Here is a 12,597-nt window from a genome sequence, read left to right on the forward strand (position 1 = left end):
TATATTCTCAAATGCAAAGTGGTGTAGGAGTCCACAAACAAAGCTCAATAGGATGGATGGGGCAATTGTATTTGCTAGATCCTATCTTTTCCAAGGACACTACTATGCTAAAGTAGATGGAGACAAGTACACATTGCTTGATTGCGAACTAATTGTTTTTGTATACTCAAAACTAGTTAGAGCAATCAAGTTTCCCATGGATCCAAGTGAGGGTGCCTTAAACCTATTTTGGCTTTCATGTGAGATACAAGAAGCCATCTACAATGGCATGCCCATTGATGTATAACCTTTGTTCTCATATCATGTTTGTAAGTTCCAACCTGTTATAAGAAACATTAATGTAAAACCTTTTGAGGTTTTACATATTTATGTATCGTGTGTGTCTACACACACACACACTTCCTACCTTTTCCTCCTTTTGTTAAACCCTTGTTTCTTTATCTTCCTGCTTTCCCCACCCCTTTCCCACCCTCTCCAGCCACCACTCATTCCTTCACTTATTTATCGTAAGTTACCTTTTTCAATTCTTTTTATACTTCCTAATTCATTTAAAATCCATTTTTACCTTCTCTTGGTTTCCTTTAAACCCCCAAACAATGCCCCCCCCCCCCCTTTTTTTGCTTCTTCAAATTATTTTTCCTTTTTCCCTCAAACCCCCTTTCCTTTTTAAAAAATTTCATTTTTTCCCCTTTATTTTCTTGATTAATTTATTACTTCTTAATTTTCTTTTTTAACTTTTTCTAATCTTGCTTATTTTATTTATTTTAATTTCTTTTATCTTTCCCTTTCTTCCAAATTTTCCATTTACTCACTTTGCTCTCCTGTTCGCTTTCTATTTCTTACTAATTTTCTTTCTTTTTTATTTACCCTAAATTTAAATACCCTCTATTAATTATTATTTTTTTATTCTTTTTCATTTTATTACTCTTAATAATCCCCTATTTCGCTTTATGGAAGTTTTTTTTAGATTAAAAAAAAACCTAAATTTATTTATTTATCTTTTCCCCTATTTATTATTATTTTTTCTACATTTTACAAATTACTCTTAATAATCCCCTATTTCGCTTTATTGAAGTATTTTAAAAAAATTTTAAAACAAATAACCTATTATTTAAAACCCCCCTCCCCGCATTTACGACCACCTCACCATTCTACATTCATGGCTTTTTATCCTCGCATGCTTTCCCAACCCTTAGCCTCCCTAGCTCTCTATGTCCCTGACTCCCCAACTGTTGACCCTCCTACCAATTTAAAACGGTACTGCGTATCTCCCCTCCTCACCTCCAAAGCCCTCACCTCCACGTCGTATCATTTTCCCCCTTGTGAATCTGCGAACCTACGTATACTCTATCTTGCCCGCATTTTGCACTCGGTACTCTCCTCTTGCCCCCGTACTTCTGTAACCCTAGCCAAACACACGCTTCCCTCTCCACACATGCTGGCGATGGTTGATTCGCTCTCTTGCCTGTACTGGTTGCGTTGAAATTGGCACCCTTAATATACCTGCCCACTGCTTTGTTGTATGAGTTTGTGACCTGAAACCTGCCTCTTCAACCTTCGTCCTCACCGTCACATCAAGATTACATCTCCACGGCTGATGCTTTGTGATTTGTACTCTCGCCCAATTTTTGCTCGCCTCATCATTCCTACACTATGGACTCATAGGTTTGGTCTTTAACCTTTTTTCATACTCTAGCCTTTTCCCTTATTCTATCCTCAAACCCCTGCCTTTCCTTTATCTTCCATTTTAAAGATTTCAAAAAAACTTCTTTATTTATGATTTTTTGGTAAAGTTTCCCCTCTAAAATCCCTTCTTACTCACCTTCAACCCGCCCCCCCCCGCCCCTTAAGGTTTTTTAAAACTATATTTAGCTCATTTACTATTTTCCTTCAAGTTAATTAAGATTTATTCTTACTTGTATTCCCTTTTTTCAATATAGTTATTTTTAGTTTTTTAATTCAATGTGACTAATATGCCTAATCCCTTTCCCCTTTCTTTTTCCCTCCCCCTTCTCTAGTCATATTTCTCTTTTAATTTTTCTCTTCTTCATTCCCTATTAATTCCCTTAGTTCTCACCTTATAACCTCCAGTAAATTTCTTTAACTTTAATTTGCCCACATACTAAGTTCTTTCAAGTTAATTTAAGCTTCTTAAATTTATTATTTTTTACTTCGTTCTCACTGGCTTTTCATTATTGCTATTTTCTTGTCCATTACCCACTACTTCCCCTGTATTCTCCTCTTGTTTGTTGTCATCCTCAAACTTTTGCCCTCAAACCTTTCTACACCCCCCCCCCCCTCCTCTTTTAATTTTCCCCTCTTGTCTATTTATCCTTCTTCTTCCTTTCTTCTTGCTCTTCCTTCCTAAAAACTTCCATGTACAACATCCCCTTATTTTCTCACTCAAATTTTTCTTGTTAAAACCCACCGCTATATTGAAATTCCCTCACCTTACCTTCTTAAATCTCTCTCTATTTTATTTAATTTCAAAACCTTAGAATTTTCATTACCCCTCCATTCTAACCCTACGTGGCTCTTCTTCACATTCTTATGTTATTTATTTAAAACTCTAGTCCACCCCACCCCACAACCTCCCCCCCCCCCCCCCTTCCTTATTTTATCTACCAACTTTTCTTCTTCTTATTAATTCTAATACATTACTTCCACTTTTCATTTCCTTTCCCAAACTATAGTTATCCCAATTAAAATTCCTCCTTCTAAATCCACCCTCCATTTTTAGTTTAAATTGTCTACCCCCCTGCCCCCCCATTTTTTAATGAAACTCAAGATTGATTCACTTCATTCCACAATTTATTGACCCATCAAGCTGTGTAAAGTTCTTGGTTAAAGCTTCTAATTTATTATGACCCCGATAACAAGGGAGGGGTGTTTATGACACATGTCTTCCCAACCTAAGTTAAGCTGGTTCTTACCATGTTTTCTTGTTAGATGGTGGTAGCTATGCAGACTGTCCTCTTCAATAAAAGAGATGCTTGTCAGCACTTCAACAAGCTCTACTTTTTTGCAAAAATATACTTTTTATCAAAACTCATATACTTTTAAAGCAATTTCATAGGTGCTTTACCTATGTACTCAAACTCTTCCTTAATTCTATAATGTTCTCTTTCTATCCTTTACCTTGATTCTTTTGTCTTTTCACTATGCAAAAGGGGTTGTTGTCTTGTCTTCCACACACATGTCCTTTCCCCTGCAACTCTAGACAACTACACATAGTCCACTTTAGTCATCAAGGCTTTTTGGCCTCTTGACTTCTTTCATTAAACTTGTGTTACCTACAATTTAGACAAATCTTGTTACCAAAAGTTCTTACTATTGATCATAAGATTTGGTGTCTTGATAACCTCAATTCTCTTGCACCCTTTTCCATTCACTCACTTGCCTTCATTTGTAACCTCTCATCAAAAGAGGTGGATCAATGGAAAGAAGATGCCTACCAGGGGTGGCAACATCTTAACTCAATTTTTTTCTTCAACACCCTCTTTCTCCTAAGTTTTATTGACCATTCTAAATGTGGCCTCATCAAGGAGGTGTTCTTTTGCTCAAAAGGTGCTAAACAGGTTGCCTCTACTATTTTTAAGGATTTAATTCACCTTCTACCAAGCATGACACCAACTCATGATAATCTACCTTTCTTGTATTAAATATTTAAGCCACACAAGGGGTCTCATAGGTGGATTACCAATGCTCACAACTACATCTATTCTACCCTAGCCAAACTTCTTATGAGAGTATATACACTTATATTGGAAGTTTTGAGGGAATGGGCCCATAACAAAACCTTGATTGCTAAATCCTTTTTAAAGGTGGACTTGGTAGAGTCGACTTGTTACCACTCTTAGAAATTGCTTAAAAAGTGCTACCTGATGCCAAAGAAGTGATTGATTGGCATGACCCACCAAGAATCCTATTCCCCCTCACCATGGTGGTACTAAAAACAACTCACAAACATTCAAAAAGTACTAACAAGTATTGAAAAGTGCTAAAAAGGTAATACAAAGTGCTCGATGGTTGGCATTAGGAACCCTACTTCCCCAATCACACAATGGTACTAACAAGTGCTAAAAAGTGTGGACACTTGTTAAAAAAGTCCAAACAAATGCTAAAAAGATACAATTGCTAGAGTGTTGACAATGAATTCATGTGAGAAAAAGTGACACATTCAAGCTTGGGAGTACACCATGATGGTCTATTGGCTACATTCAACTCATACTCATTTGGAACAAGAACTCTGGCTTTAGGAAGTCCCCAAAACCTAAGTCCAACACCACAAGCAAGCCACTTTAGGAAGTCCCCAAAACCTAAGTCCAACACCACAAGCAAGCCACTAGCTAGAGGTTAAGAAAGGTAAAGGGCACTATTCACACAAGCACTTTAAGCATAACCATTAATTAAAAACATCTAGCTAATTGATCTTTGTCAAAAATGACAAGCTTGCGAGCTAGTTAAAGCCTCATTCTTACAATGAAAGTCCAAAGTTTCAATTACTCCTAGGTTAATGTTGAGTCAAAATTCTTATCTACAACCTATAAGTGCTTATGCATGAGTTTCAAGATCTCTATCGTTTCAATAATGATTTAAATGGTGTTTCTTTTGCTTGTCACAATATTTATGTGGGGGTATATCACAATGTCACAATTATGGTGTAAATTAATGTTGAAATTATTTTGATTCAAGTGCAAATTCATATTAGTATGCATTGGTTCTAGTTAATAGATGTTTCAACTATATGATAAAACAAGCTATATGATGTTACATAAGCATGTAAACTATTGGGTGTTTAATTTCTTAACAAGAGAGAACAAAATTTGGGTGCATTCAGTGTTGAGTTTACAATATACAAATGTGCTATGGACAAATGCTTTGTTCACACAAGCTCATTTACTTATGCTTACAATGTACACGTGTGATGTGCTCACCTTGCTTGTGTATTCAATTGCATGGCCTAGGCTTACATCAACCTACCACATGAAGGGTTCTAGCTCTTACTTGAGTGACAAAATGACAATCGCTTGTGTTAACAATCATTTTTACTCAATGATTGCAATATACTCATGTGATGTACATTCATCTAGCTTCTTGTGTATTCACTTGCATAGCCTAGGCTGATGTAATTTTTAGAATATTCAAAGACATGAGAGATGGTAAACGGTCCATAGTGTACAATTCATTCAAAAGTGTGCTACATACAAGCTTGCAAGTCATTGAAACGGTCTATGAGCTAAATTCAAATCAGACTACTTTTGTGCAAAAACCTTGACTTTAGGAAGTTCCCAAATCCTAGCAATACCATCTCTAATCCTTAGTCCTAGTATGCAAGCCCGTTAAGGTAATCGTCTTCTTATAATTGTACAATGCACCAAGTGAGTGTGCTATAAGCTTGTGAGTGATGGTCTATTACTAATTTTGTGCAAGAACCCTCCCTTTAGGAAGTTCCCAAAACCTAGCAATATCATGGTCTCTACTCCTTATTCCTAGTATGGTGGCCCTTACAGGAAATAGTCTTCTTATTATTCCTAGTAGTCTTAGTAATAGTCTTATTCATAATAGTCCATATGACTCTGATCATCTTCATCCAAAAATCACTTCTTTTGGATTCCACCTTCACCCACTTAATAAGTATGGTCAGCTTAGTATGAAGCGTACCAAGTCTAGAGTAACCTTTCGAGCACCCACACCAACTCTGTACCCATGATGAGCAAAGGTCAACAACCTGCTCTCATCACCCACCATCTCATTGGAAGATAGGATTTGCCCAACCTCTTGAGCAACCCCACCAACTTTGTAGCATGATGAGCAGACGTCAACAGCACTGCTCTCATCACCTACAGACATCTCATGGGAAGAATGCTTACCCCACATAACCCACAGCAATATCCCAAGCAAAATGTCCTGATCTGATAAGTCTCTTCCTTCATAACCTTTCACCAACCTTTTTTAGCACCATGACCTACATTGCCTTACACATCCGTTATTTTTGCAATGGCTATTATTTCCAACAAACATAATAATAAGGAAAACCACATCAGTGAAGTTTGAAGCAAGCTCTTTAGTTTTAGTACAACACACATCAACCACATGGCTTGCAAGCAAGCATACAGTCTCAGACAATGCAAGCCATCAACTAGTTCCTACCATTTAAGGCATAGACTGGCTGAAACAAAAACCGCCAACTGTACAATAGACCGATTCTACAGCACAATTTGCTATCATACCCATCTGGTGGAACACATTGGTCCGGTGCAGCACTCACTCATTGCTTTCGCAAGAGGCACTTCTGTTCCCTAGCTACTTTGACCACTGCAACGGCAGCAGCCTCTCACAGAGTAAAACTATTTACATCCAGAATGGCTAAGGATAGATCCTGGCTGTTAACAAAAGAAGAGTCTCCCAAAAAAACAAAGCTCATACAATGACCAGGGTAACGAAGTCACTCACATACTATACTACAGGTGCCAGCCTTGGGAGGAGAAAATGCATCGACCTTAGCATGCATCAACCCTTCCTGCCACAACTACCGAACTTTGAAATACCCATCCAAGCAGGCATTCGTATGTGAAGCGGCACATGGCACTTGGTGCAATGCTCGCCCAGTGTTGACCAATCCTGCATTACAAAAATGTCCTGACTATCTATTCCTTCCCTCAGGCACCTGAACAATATCCCCAACCCTCCACTTCTGTACTCCCCCCCCCCCCCAAAAAAAAAAAGTAGCTCGACAGCCACGTTACACGTTCCTCCTGCCACAACACATCAAAGTTCCCATCCTCTCTACAGGATCTCTCAATCCATAAAATTTGATTGGTGCCAGCATGATTTTGCTTCCAGCAAACCCCTACGTCCCTCTTCTCTGTCTACTCCTCACCCCTAAAAAATAATGAGCGTACTGACCCCCATTTCCAGGAAAAGCCAAAAAATAGAAGGGGCTATATGATATTTAGGACCAGAGCCTAAATATTTCAGAAGGCCCCCTTGCTTGAAAATGTTCAAGCTATACTCCAAGAGGGTAAGGCCAGAACAAGAGCATCCATGGCGTCAAGTACATGCCAGTTCCCCTGCAGTAATGCTCTTGTATAGAAAAAGCGTGGACAGTCAGAATGCAAGACAGGAGTAATCTTTGCAGAACTATGTGAAGCAAATGACCTAATAGATATGAAAAGGGGTCATAAGATTTCAAGTCAACTCGCTTTTCACCAGCTTTGCCATACAAAGGAGTGGCGGCTACCAAAACCTCTCTTTTGCATACACTTTCCACTACCAAATTGCTTGATACTGTGTTAGCATCTTAAGGCAACTTCCGTCAACTTCTCGTGAACTACTACTTGTACACTCAGCGTCCTTGATGCAGAGACTGCAGAATACGTTAATGGTAAGTCTACATGAGCTTCCTTACACCCCAATAGTTTTGTCGAGCACAATGGCCTTTCCTTGTATGCCTTCCAACAACGCTTTCTTATAATTGGAAATGGTGGATGTATCATCTTTTCCTTCTGGCAAAGACTGCAAATCCAATATGAGTTTGCTCTTGTTCTCAGTAGTTTCAAGAGGAGCTCCTTCCTTGTCCTCAACTGAATTGTTTTCATTCCTTCCAAGTTTAATGTTAGAGTCGGCAGCCACATCAACTTTCAATTCAGCTACTTTACACTCAAGGCTTGTAACCTTTGGTTCCAAGTCTGTTTGCTCACCTGGCCTTCCATTTTCCTTGTCTTCATCTGTTGAGGCCTCAGATGCACTACTCTTCTTTTCAAGTGGCCTCTCTTTGACTTGTTTTACTGCCTGTATTTAAAGGCACGTACAAGCAGACACCATGTTAAATGCCAACAATAAAATAAACTTTTGATTGAAAGAACTTACATCTCTTTCAGAAAAAGGATAGATACCTGCCGATGTACAAGCTGCCTTGATTTTCTCTCTTGCAGAATTTTCTGCCGCCCATCATAAAATGCAAAGTCATCCAGCAAGGATGTTCTCAAAGGAAAGAATTTGAAAATTTTCAACATTTCAATTCCCTGCTCCATATGCACCTGCCAGCACTTACATGTCAACACCACTAAATTGCTATACAACAGACTAGAAATCTATAGATAAGCTCAATACACCAGGTAGCAAATAGAACTGTCTCACCCTGTCCCTCCCTTTTCCTTGCATACAAAATTATTAAAGTATTTTCACGTCAAGAAGAAACAATAACCACAAGTAACACAATTGCTTTAATCATATAACGTTGCAAGAACTTTGTATATTCACAACACAAGCATCCCCTCCCTGGCAACACATTTGCCGATCTCTGGCAATAAGGGACCATGGAATGCAGTCTCTGGCAAGAAGAGAAGGCTTTGGATGGCACAGCAACCTGATTTCACCCCACGGCGTGAAGTTCTCTTATATCCATCCCACCAGTCCCCTTCCCTCTGGCATCTATAACAGACCTAAACGCTTATTTCCAGAGAGTACTCTCTAGAACTACAAAAGCTAATCATGCTCAGAATTTGCTAGACCTTATAAGGCTCGGCATTCCTAAAAGGCCGATTATATTTCAGGTAGGCATTCCCGAAAAATCAGCATCCACACGATTTTAACTAGAAACATAATCCAGGATTCAGCCCAGAATAGGGGACAAAGTATAAACGGACCAGGACATAGATGCACAAAGTGCAAAGAAGGCAAACCAGTCTTCACAACCTCAAAACCAAAGGCATAAGAGTTTCATACAGTATCTTCACACGGTCTCTTACAAGCCTACAACCCACCCTACCAAGAGACGTTACAAACCTCTTGCGTGTCGCGACTGTGGGTAACAGGTTTGTTATCATTATTCGAAAGGATAAGATGTCTGAAATGACAATTGGGGACATCCTTGATAATATGCCACTTCACCGGTAAACAACCATTCCATTTGCCTTGCAGCCAAAAATCCATGTTCCTGCCGAAGTCTACAGAGCCAACCATTTCTGCTACGCCACAAAATTGCCCACTTGAATTGACCTGAAATAGCCCACAGAGAGATAAATACGTCAAGACCATAGTTCTGGGCAGGAACCAATGTCTTTGCCCTCAATATAAATGTATTTTCCCTCAATTTAAATGAATAGTGCTGTTTTACTCACCGAGAAAAAGAAAAAAACTCGACAAGTGGTTGAGATTGACTCCGACTTTGCTTGAGCGTCCCTATACGCCTCGTCCAGCCTTTTATTACCATTGGGAGTGCTTGACCAGACACTGTATTTGATGCTTTTGTGTACATCATCTTCACTATAGGACTTTATGATAAAAAATTTCGCTGCCTCATATGCAGTCTCAAAGTCTTCCTTGTTGTAATCATTCCTATTAACCGATTCCGGCTGATGTGCACCCACAGCAGGAAGTTGGTAGGGCAAATCTGCACAGACCTGAACTGCAATAGGTTGGGCTTTCGGTTTCAAAGTGCAAGACTTTTCACTTTCCTCAGTGCAAGTATCAGCAGACGCATCAGGAACGTTGGCATGCAGATCGCCTTTTCCCTGATGCTTTGTTACTTCTTTCGCTCTCCAATTGCTTCCTGCTGAGCCAGTTTTTGCAGACTTTACCCTCAAGCCACCCTGAGAGCCTTTACCAACAATGTTTGGGGCTGACTGAACCCTAGGGAAGGCTTGATGCCTACCGCAGCCGGCTGGTAAAGGAGGGGTGCAATTGCCAGAAATAGCAGCATTCTGTTCCATAATAGTTCCAAAACATGATCATCAGAATGCATGGAAATGCAACTCAAAAGTTACGTTAGTTCAATCCAATCAGCAGACAAAGCAGCAGTTTCTGACTTCAACCTGAGATGAGGAGACAGACTGAAGGCAACCAGCAGAAGAGAGCCACTGCTGAGAATAGAATTCATAACCACCAGCTGAATCATGAAAACTTGCATTTGGAGCTGCCGGTAAACCACCCCTTCGATTTGGCCCATTCGAATTATTCGGTGGCAGGGAGCTTCTAAAGCCAACTTGGTGACCTTGCCTGCCACCGACTCCAGACTTAAATTTATGGGATCGGCCAACATCATTTGAATTAAATTTTCTATACCCAAACATAGATCCTTCTTGGCCTGAAGGAACTGGGGGGGAAGGGTAATACTGCATTACTGATGAAGATGGCACCTGCTGATAGTATGGCCCATAAGCCTGAGGTCCATAGCCTGCTGAACCAGCGCCCATATTTGACATGTAAGGCCCTGGGGGCTGTGAGCAGTAGGTAGGCTGAGGAGGATATCCATACCCTGACGCATAGTACATATGTTGACCATTGTCTACATGAATTCCCTGTTGAAAGAACTTCCAAAAAGATGTTAGGAGATGCAGCAAACCTTGAACCGTCAGTATTGGGCAGCGAAAAGAGAAGTGATTTTCCCTGTACGAAAATATGAAAAGACAAACCAAGAATAAACTTACAGGGTAAATATTTCTTGCATCAAATATCATGCCATCCTCCCAGCCTCCCGTTGAAGGATTATATCTTACATAATCCCCACCTACAACATCATCACTTAAGCTTAAGACATGCAACCTTTTAAATGATTACAGTTTGCCGAGGATTTCATGAGAACGGCATCTCAGAATATAATCCCATCATAAACCGACACACCTTCACTGGGGTGACCAGAGCCTCTGCTATGACCATTCGATGTGCTGTAAGTGGCGTTAGGCGTGCCGTCTATGTTTTTCTTTTGAGCAGTATCAGCGAAGTGGCCCTGAGGATTAGAATGTTCCTGACATGATTGCAACAAACTCAAAAAATTAGCAAGAGCCATCTAATGCTACTGTAGGAATCGATCCTCAGCACTAGCAATAATTAGGTGTAACGACAAAAAACTTAAAAAGAGACGCAGAATGCATTCCTCCACTACTGTTCATTAAAAAAATCTCCAAAAGCACAGTAACAAGAAGCGGGACTGTCCAGTTCTCAAAGTTTTAAACGAATTTAGCAGGCTTCCACCTGGTGTAATGGGCTTTGCCATACCTTTGCCGTCTCGGGCTTGAAGACCCCGTTCAGCTTCTGAAGCCGTTCACCTGAGTCTGAAGAAAAGCAGTCAAGCTATACAAAGCCGGCTACAGTGTAAACTCATGTTAAAATTCGTTTTCTTCTCCTATAGCGACATCTCTCCACTAGCCGCGTGCGAATGACGTCGGAACTGAATCGTGGAGAGAACAGAAAGCAGGTGAAAAGCAGAAACATGTGAGATGCAGTTGGGTGGGAGGCTGAAGCGGTCAATATAGATCGCATATCAAGTTCTCCTGTACGTGGCCCATTCCTAAAAAATGCTTCCTGATCTGGCTTCGACCCATAACATTTCTTCAAGTGCCTTCTTGAAAGACCTTCTGAGAATAAAACAGGAACCGATAGGACGCCCTACAGTGAAAAAGGCGCACATGTCCGCCAGACAATTGAAGTGCAGATAGTAATTCTTGACCGGCGATATTCAGTAGCCTTGGTAAAGCGAACAATTTCAAATTAAAAAAGAAGACAAGGCGAGAATTCCGGGCAGTATTAATGCTTCATTCTTCATTCGTAAAACACTTTTCAAGCCATGCGAACGACATAAAGGAAGCGAAATAGTAATGCGAAAGCTGCAGCCTGGAAAAAACTTCGTTGGGAGAGCGTTAAAGCTGGAGACGACACGCTCTCTAGAACGAGAATAAGACTGTTTTACTTAGATCTGGAGAGAATCATTCCTCTCGCGCAAAACACGGCTCGATTTGACTCGGCAACAAGTTGAATTGTTTAAATTCCGCACACAATGAGGACTGCAAAGCTGAGATCCGTACAGAACAATTCCGTCGGCGGCAAAATACATCTCCTCGCGGTAAAACGCCGAGGAAGTCGGAACAGAAACGAGAGCGAGAAAAAAATGCGAGAGCCGGGGGGGGGGGGGGGATTTTCGAGGAGTGCAGGAAGGATACGGTTGTTGGCCGGCTCGACGGGGGGCGGAGGGGGAGGAGGCACGACGACGTCGACGGCAGCCATAGCGGGGGAGACAGGTCCGGGGAGGGAAAAATGCGAGCTGCGGGGGGGGGGGGGGAGTGAGGCGAGGGAGAAGGGAGGAGGAGGAGCAAAAAGAAAAAGGAAAATGAGGAGGGGCGTACCTTTGGGGGGGGGGGGGGGGGGGAGCTCAGGAGGAAGGGAGGGCAGCCATGGAAGCAGAAGGAGCAGGAGAGGGAAGGAAGGAGAGGCGGCGGCCGCAACAGCAGCAGCAGCAGCAGCAGCAGAAGAAGAAGATGAAGAAGAAAACGAAGAAGTTTGTATCGCTTTGATAAATTTTTGTTTGTTTTCTTTGGCCCTTTGGGGCAAGCCTTGACCTTGTGCTTTTGTGTTTTTTTTTTTTTTTTTTTTTGGTGTGTGTGTATTATGTTGTGGCGTTCTTTTGGCCGGAGAAGACGACCTAAAAGAATCCCCCCCCCCTTTCCCTTTTTATTGATACCACTCATCCTTCCACGTCACCCCCCCCCCCCCCTTCTCCCTCACACTCGTCTTTCCACCCAAGAACACATGTGCCCTCCCCCTTCACCACCTGATTCCCCCCCCCCCCCCCAAGCTGCCCATTGACGCATCCAATTT

The 12,597-nt window shown here is 41.2% G+C and overlaps 1 protein-coding gene across 2 annotated transcripts; it reads right to left on the reverse strand.

The window, feature by feature from the left end:
* Positions 1–7,189: 7,189 nt before the first annotated feature.
* On the reverse strand, positions 7,190–12,270 carry LOC147880535 (uncharacterized). 2 transcript variants are annotated; one of them, XM_087370680.1, is made up of 9 exons: positions 11,943–12,270; positions 11,002–11,057; positions 10,627–10,732; positions 10,434–10,513; positions 9,819–10,304; positions 9,126–9,707; positions 8,791–9,003; positions 7,899–8,042; positions 7,190–7,794 (listed from the first exon to the last, which is right to left on the reverse strand). In XM_087370680.1, the coding sequence occupies exons 1-9, from the start codon at positions 12,004–12,006 to the stop codon at positions 7,408–7,410; spliced, it is 2,118 nt and encodes a 705-aa protein (XP_087226806.1). In that variant the 5' UTR covers positions 12,007–12,270; the 3' UTR covers positions 7,190–7,407. The 2 variants fall into 2 exon arrangements, with proteins under 2 accessions (XP_087226806.1, XP_087226805.1); XM_087370679.1 differs by having other exon boundaries at positions 10,627–10,750; positions 11,943–12,269.
* Positions 12,271–12,597: the final 327 nt, after the last annotated feature.

This window comes from Dipteris shenzhenensis, chromosome 32 (assembly GCF_047967505.1).
Source record: "Dipteris shenzhenensis isolate YYH24624 ecotype China chromosome 32, Dip_SZ_1.0, whole genome shotgun sequence".
Lineage (NCBI taxonomy): Eukaryota > Viridiplantae > Streptophyta > Polypodiopsida > Gleicheniales > Dipteridaceae > Dipteris > Dipteris shenzhenensis.

Excerpts from the sequence above, each read along its gene's own strand:
- LOC147880535 (XM_087370679.1), bottom strand. The coding sequence starts at position 12,006 with ATGGCTGCCGTCGACGTCGTCGTGCCTCCTCCCCCTCCGCCCCCCGTC. Across the intron at positions 10,305-10,433 it reads ATGCAAGAAATATTTACCCT|GGAATTCATGTAGACAATGG; the intron begins GTAAGTTTATTC and ends TTCTTTCAACAG. Across the intron at positions 9,708-9,818 it reads AGTCTGTCTCCTCATCTCAG|AATGCTGCTATTTCTGGCAA; the intron begins GTTGAAGTCAGA and ends ATTATGGAACAG.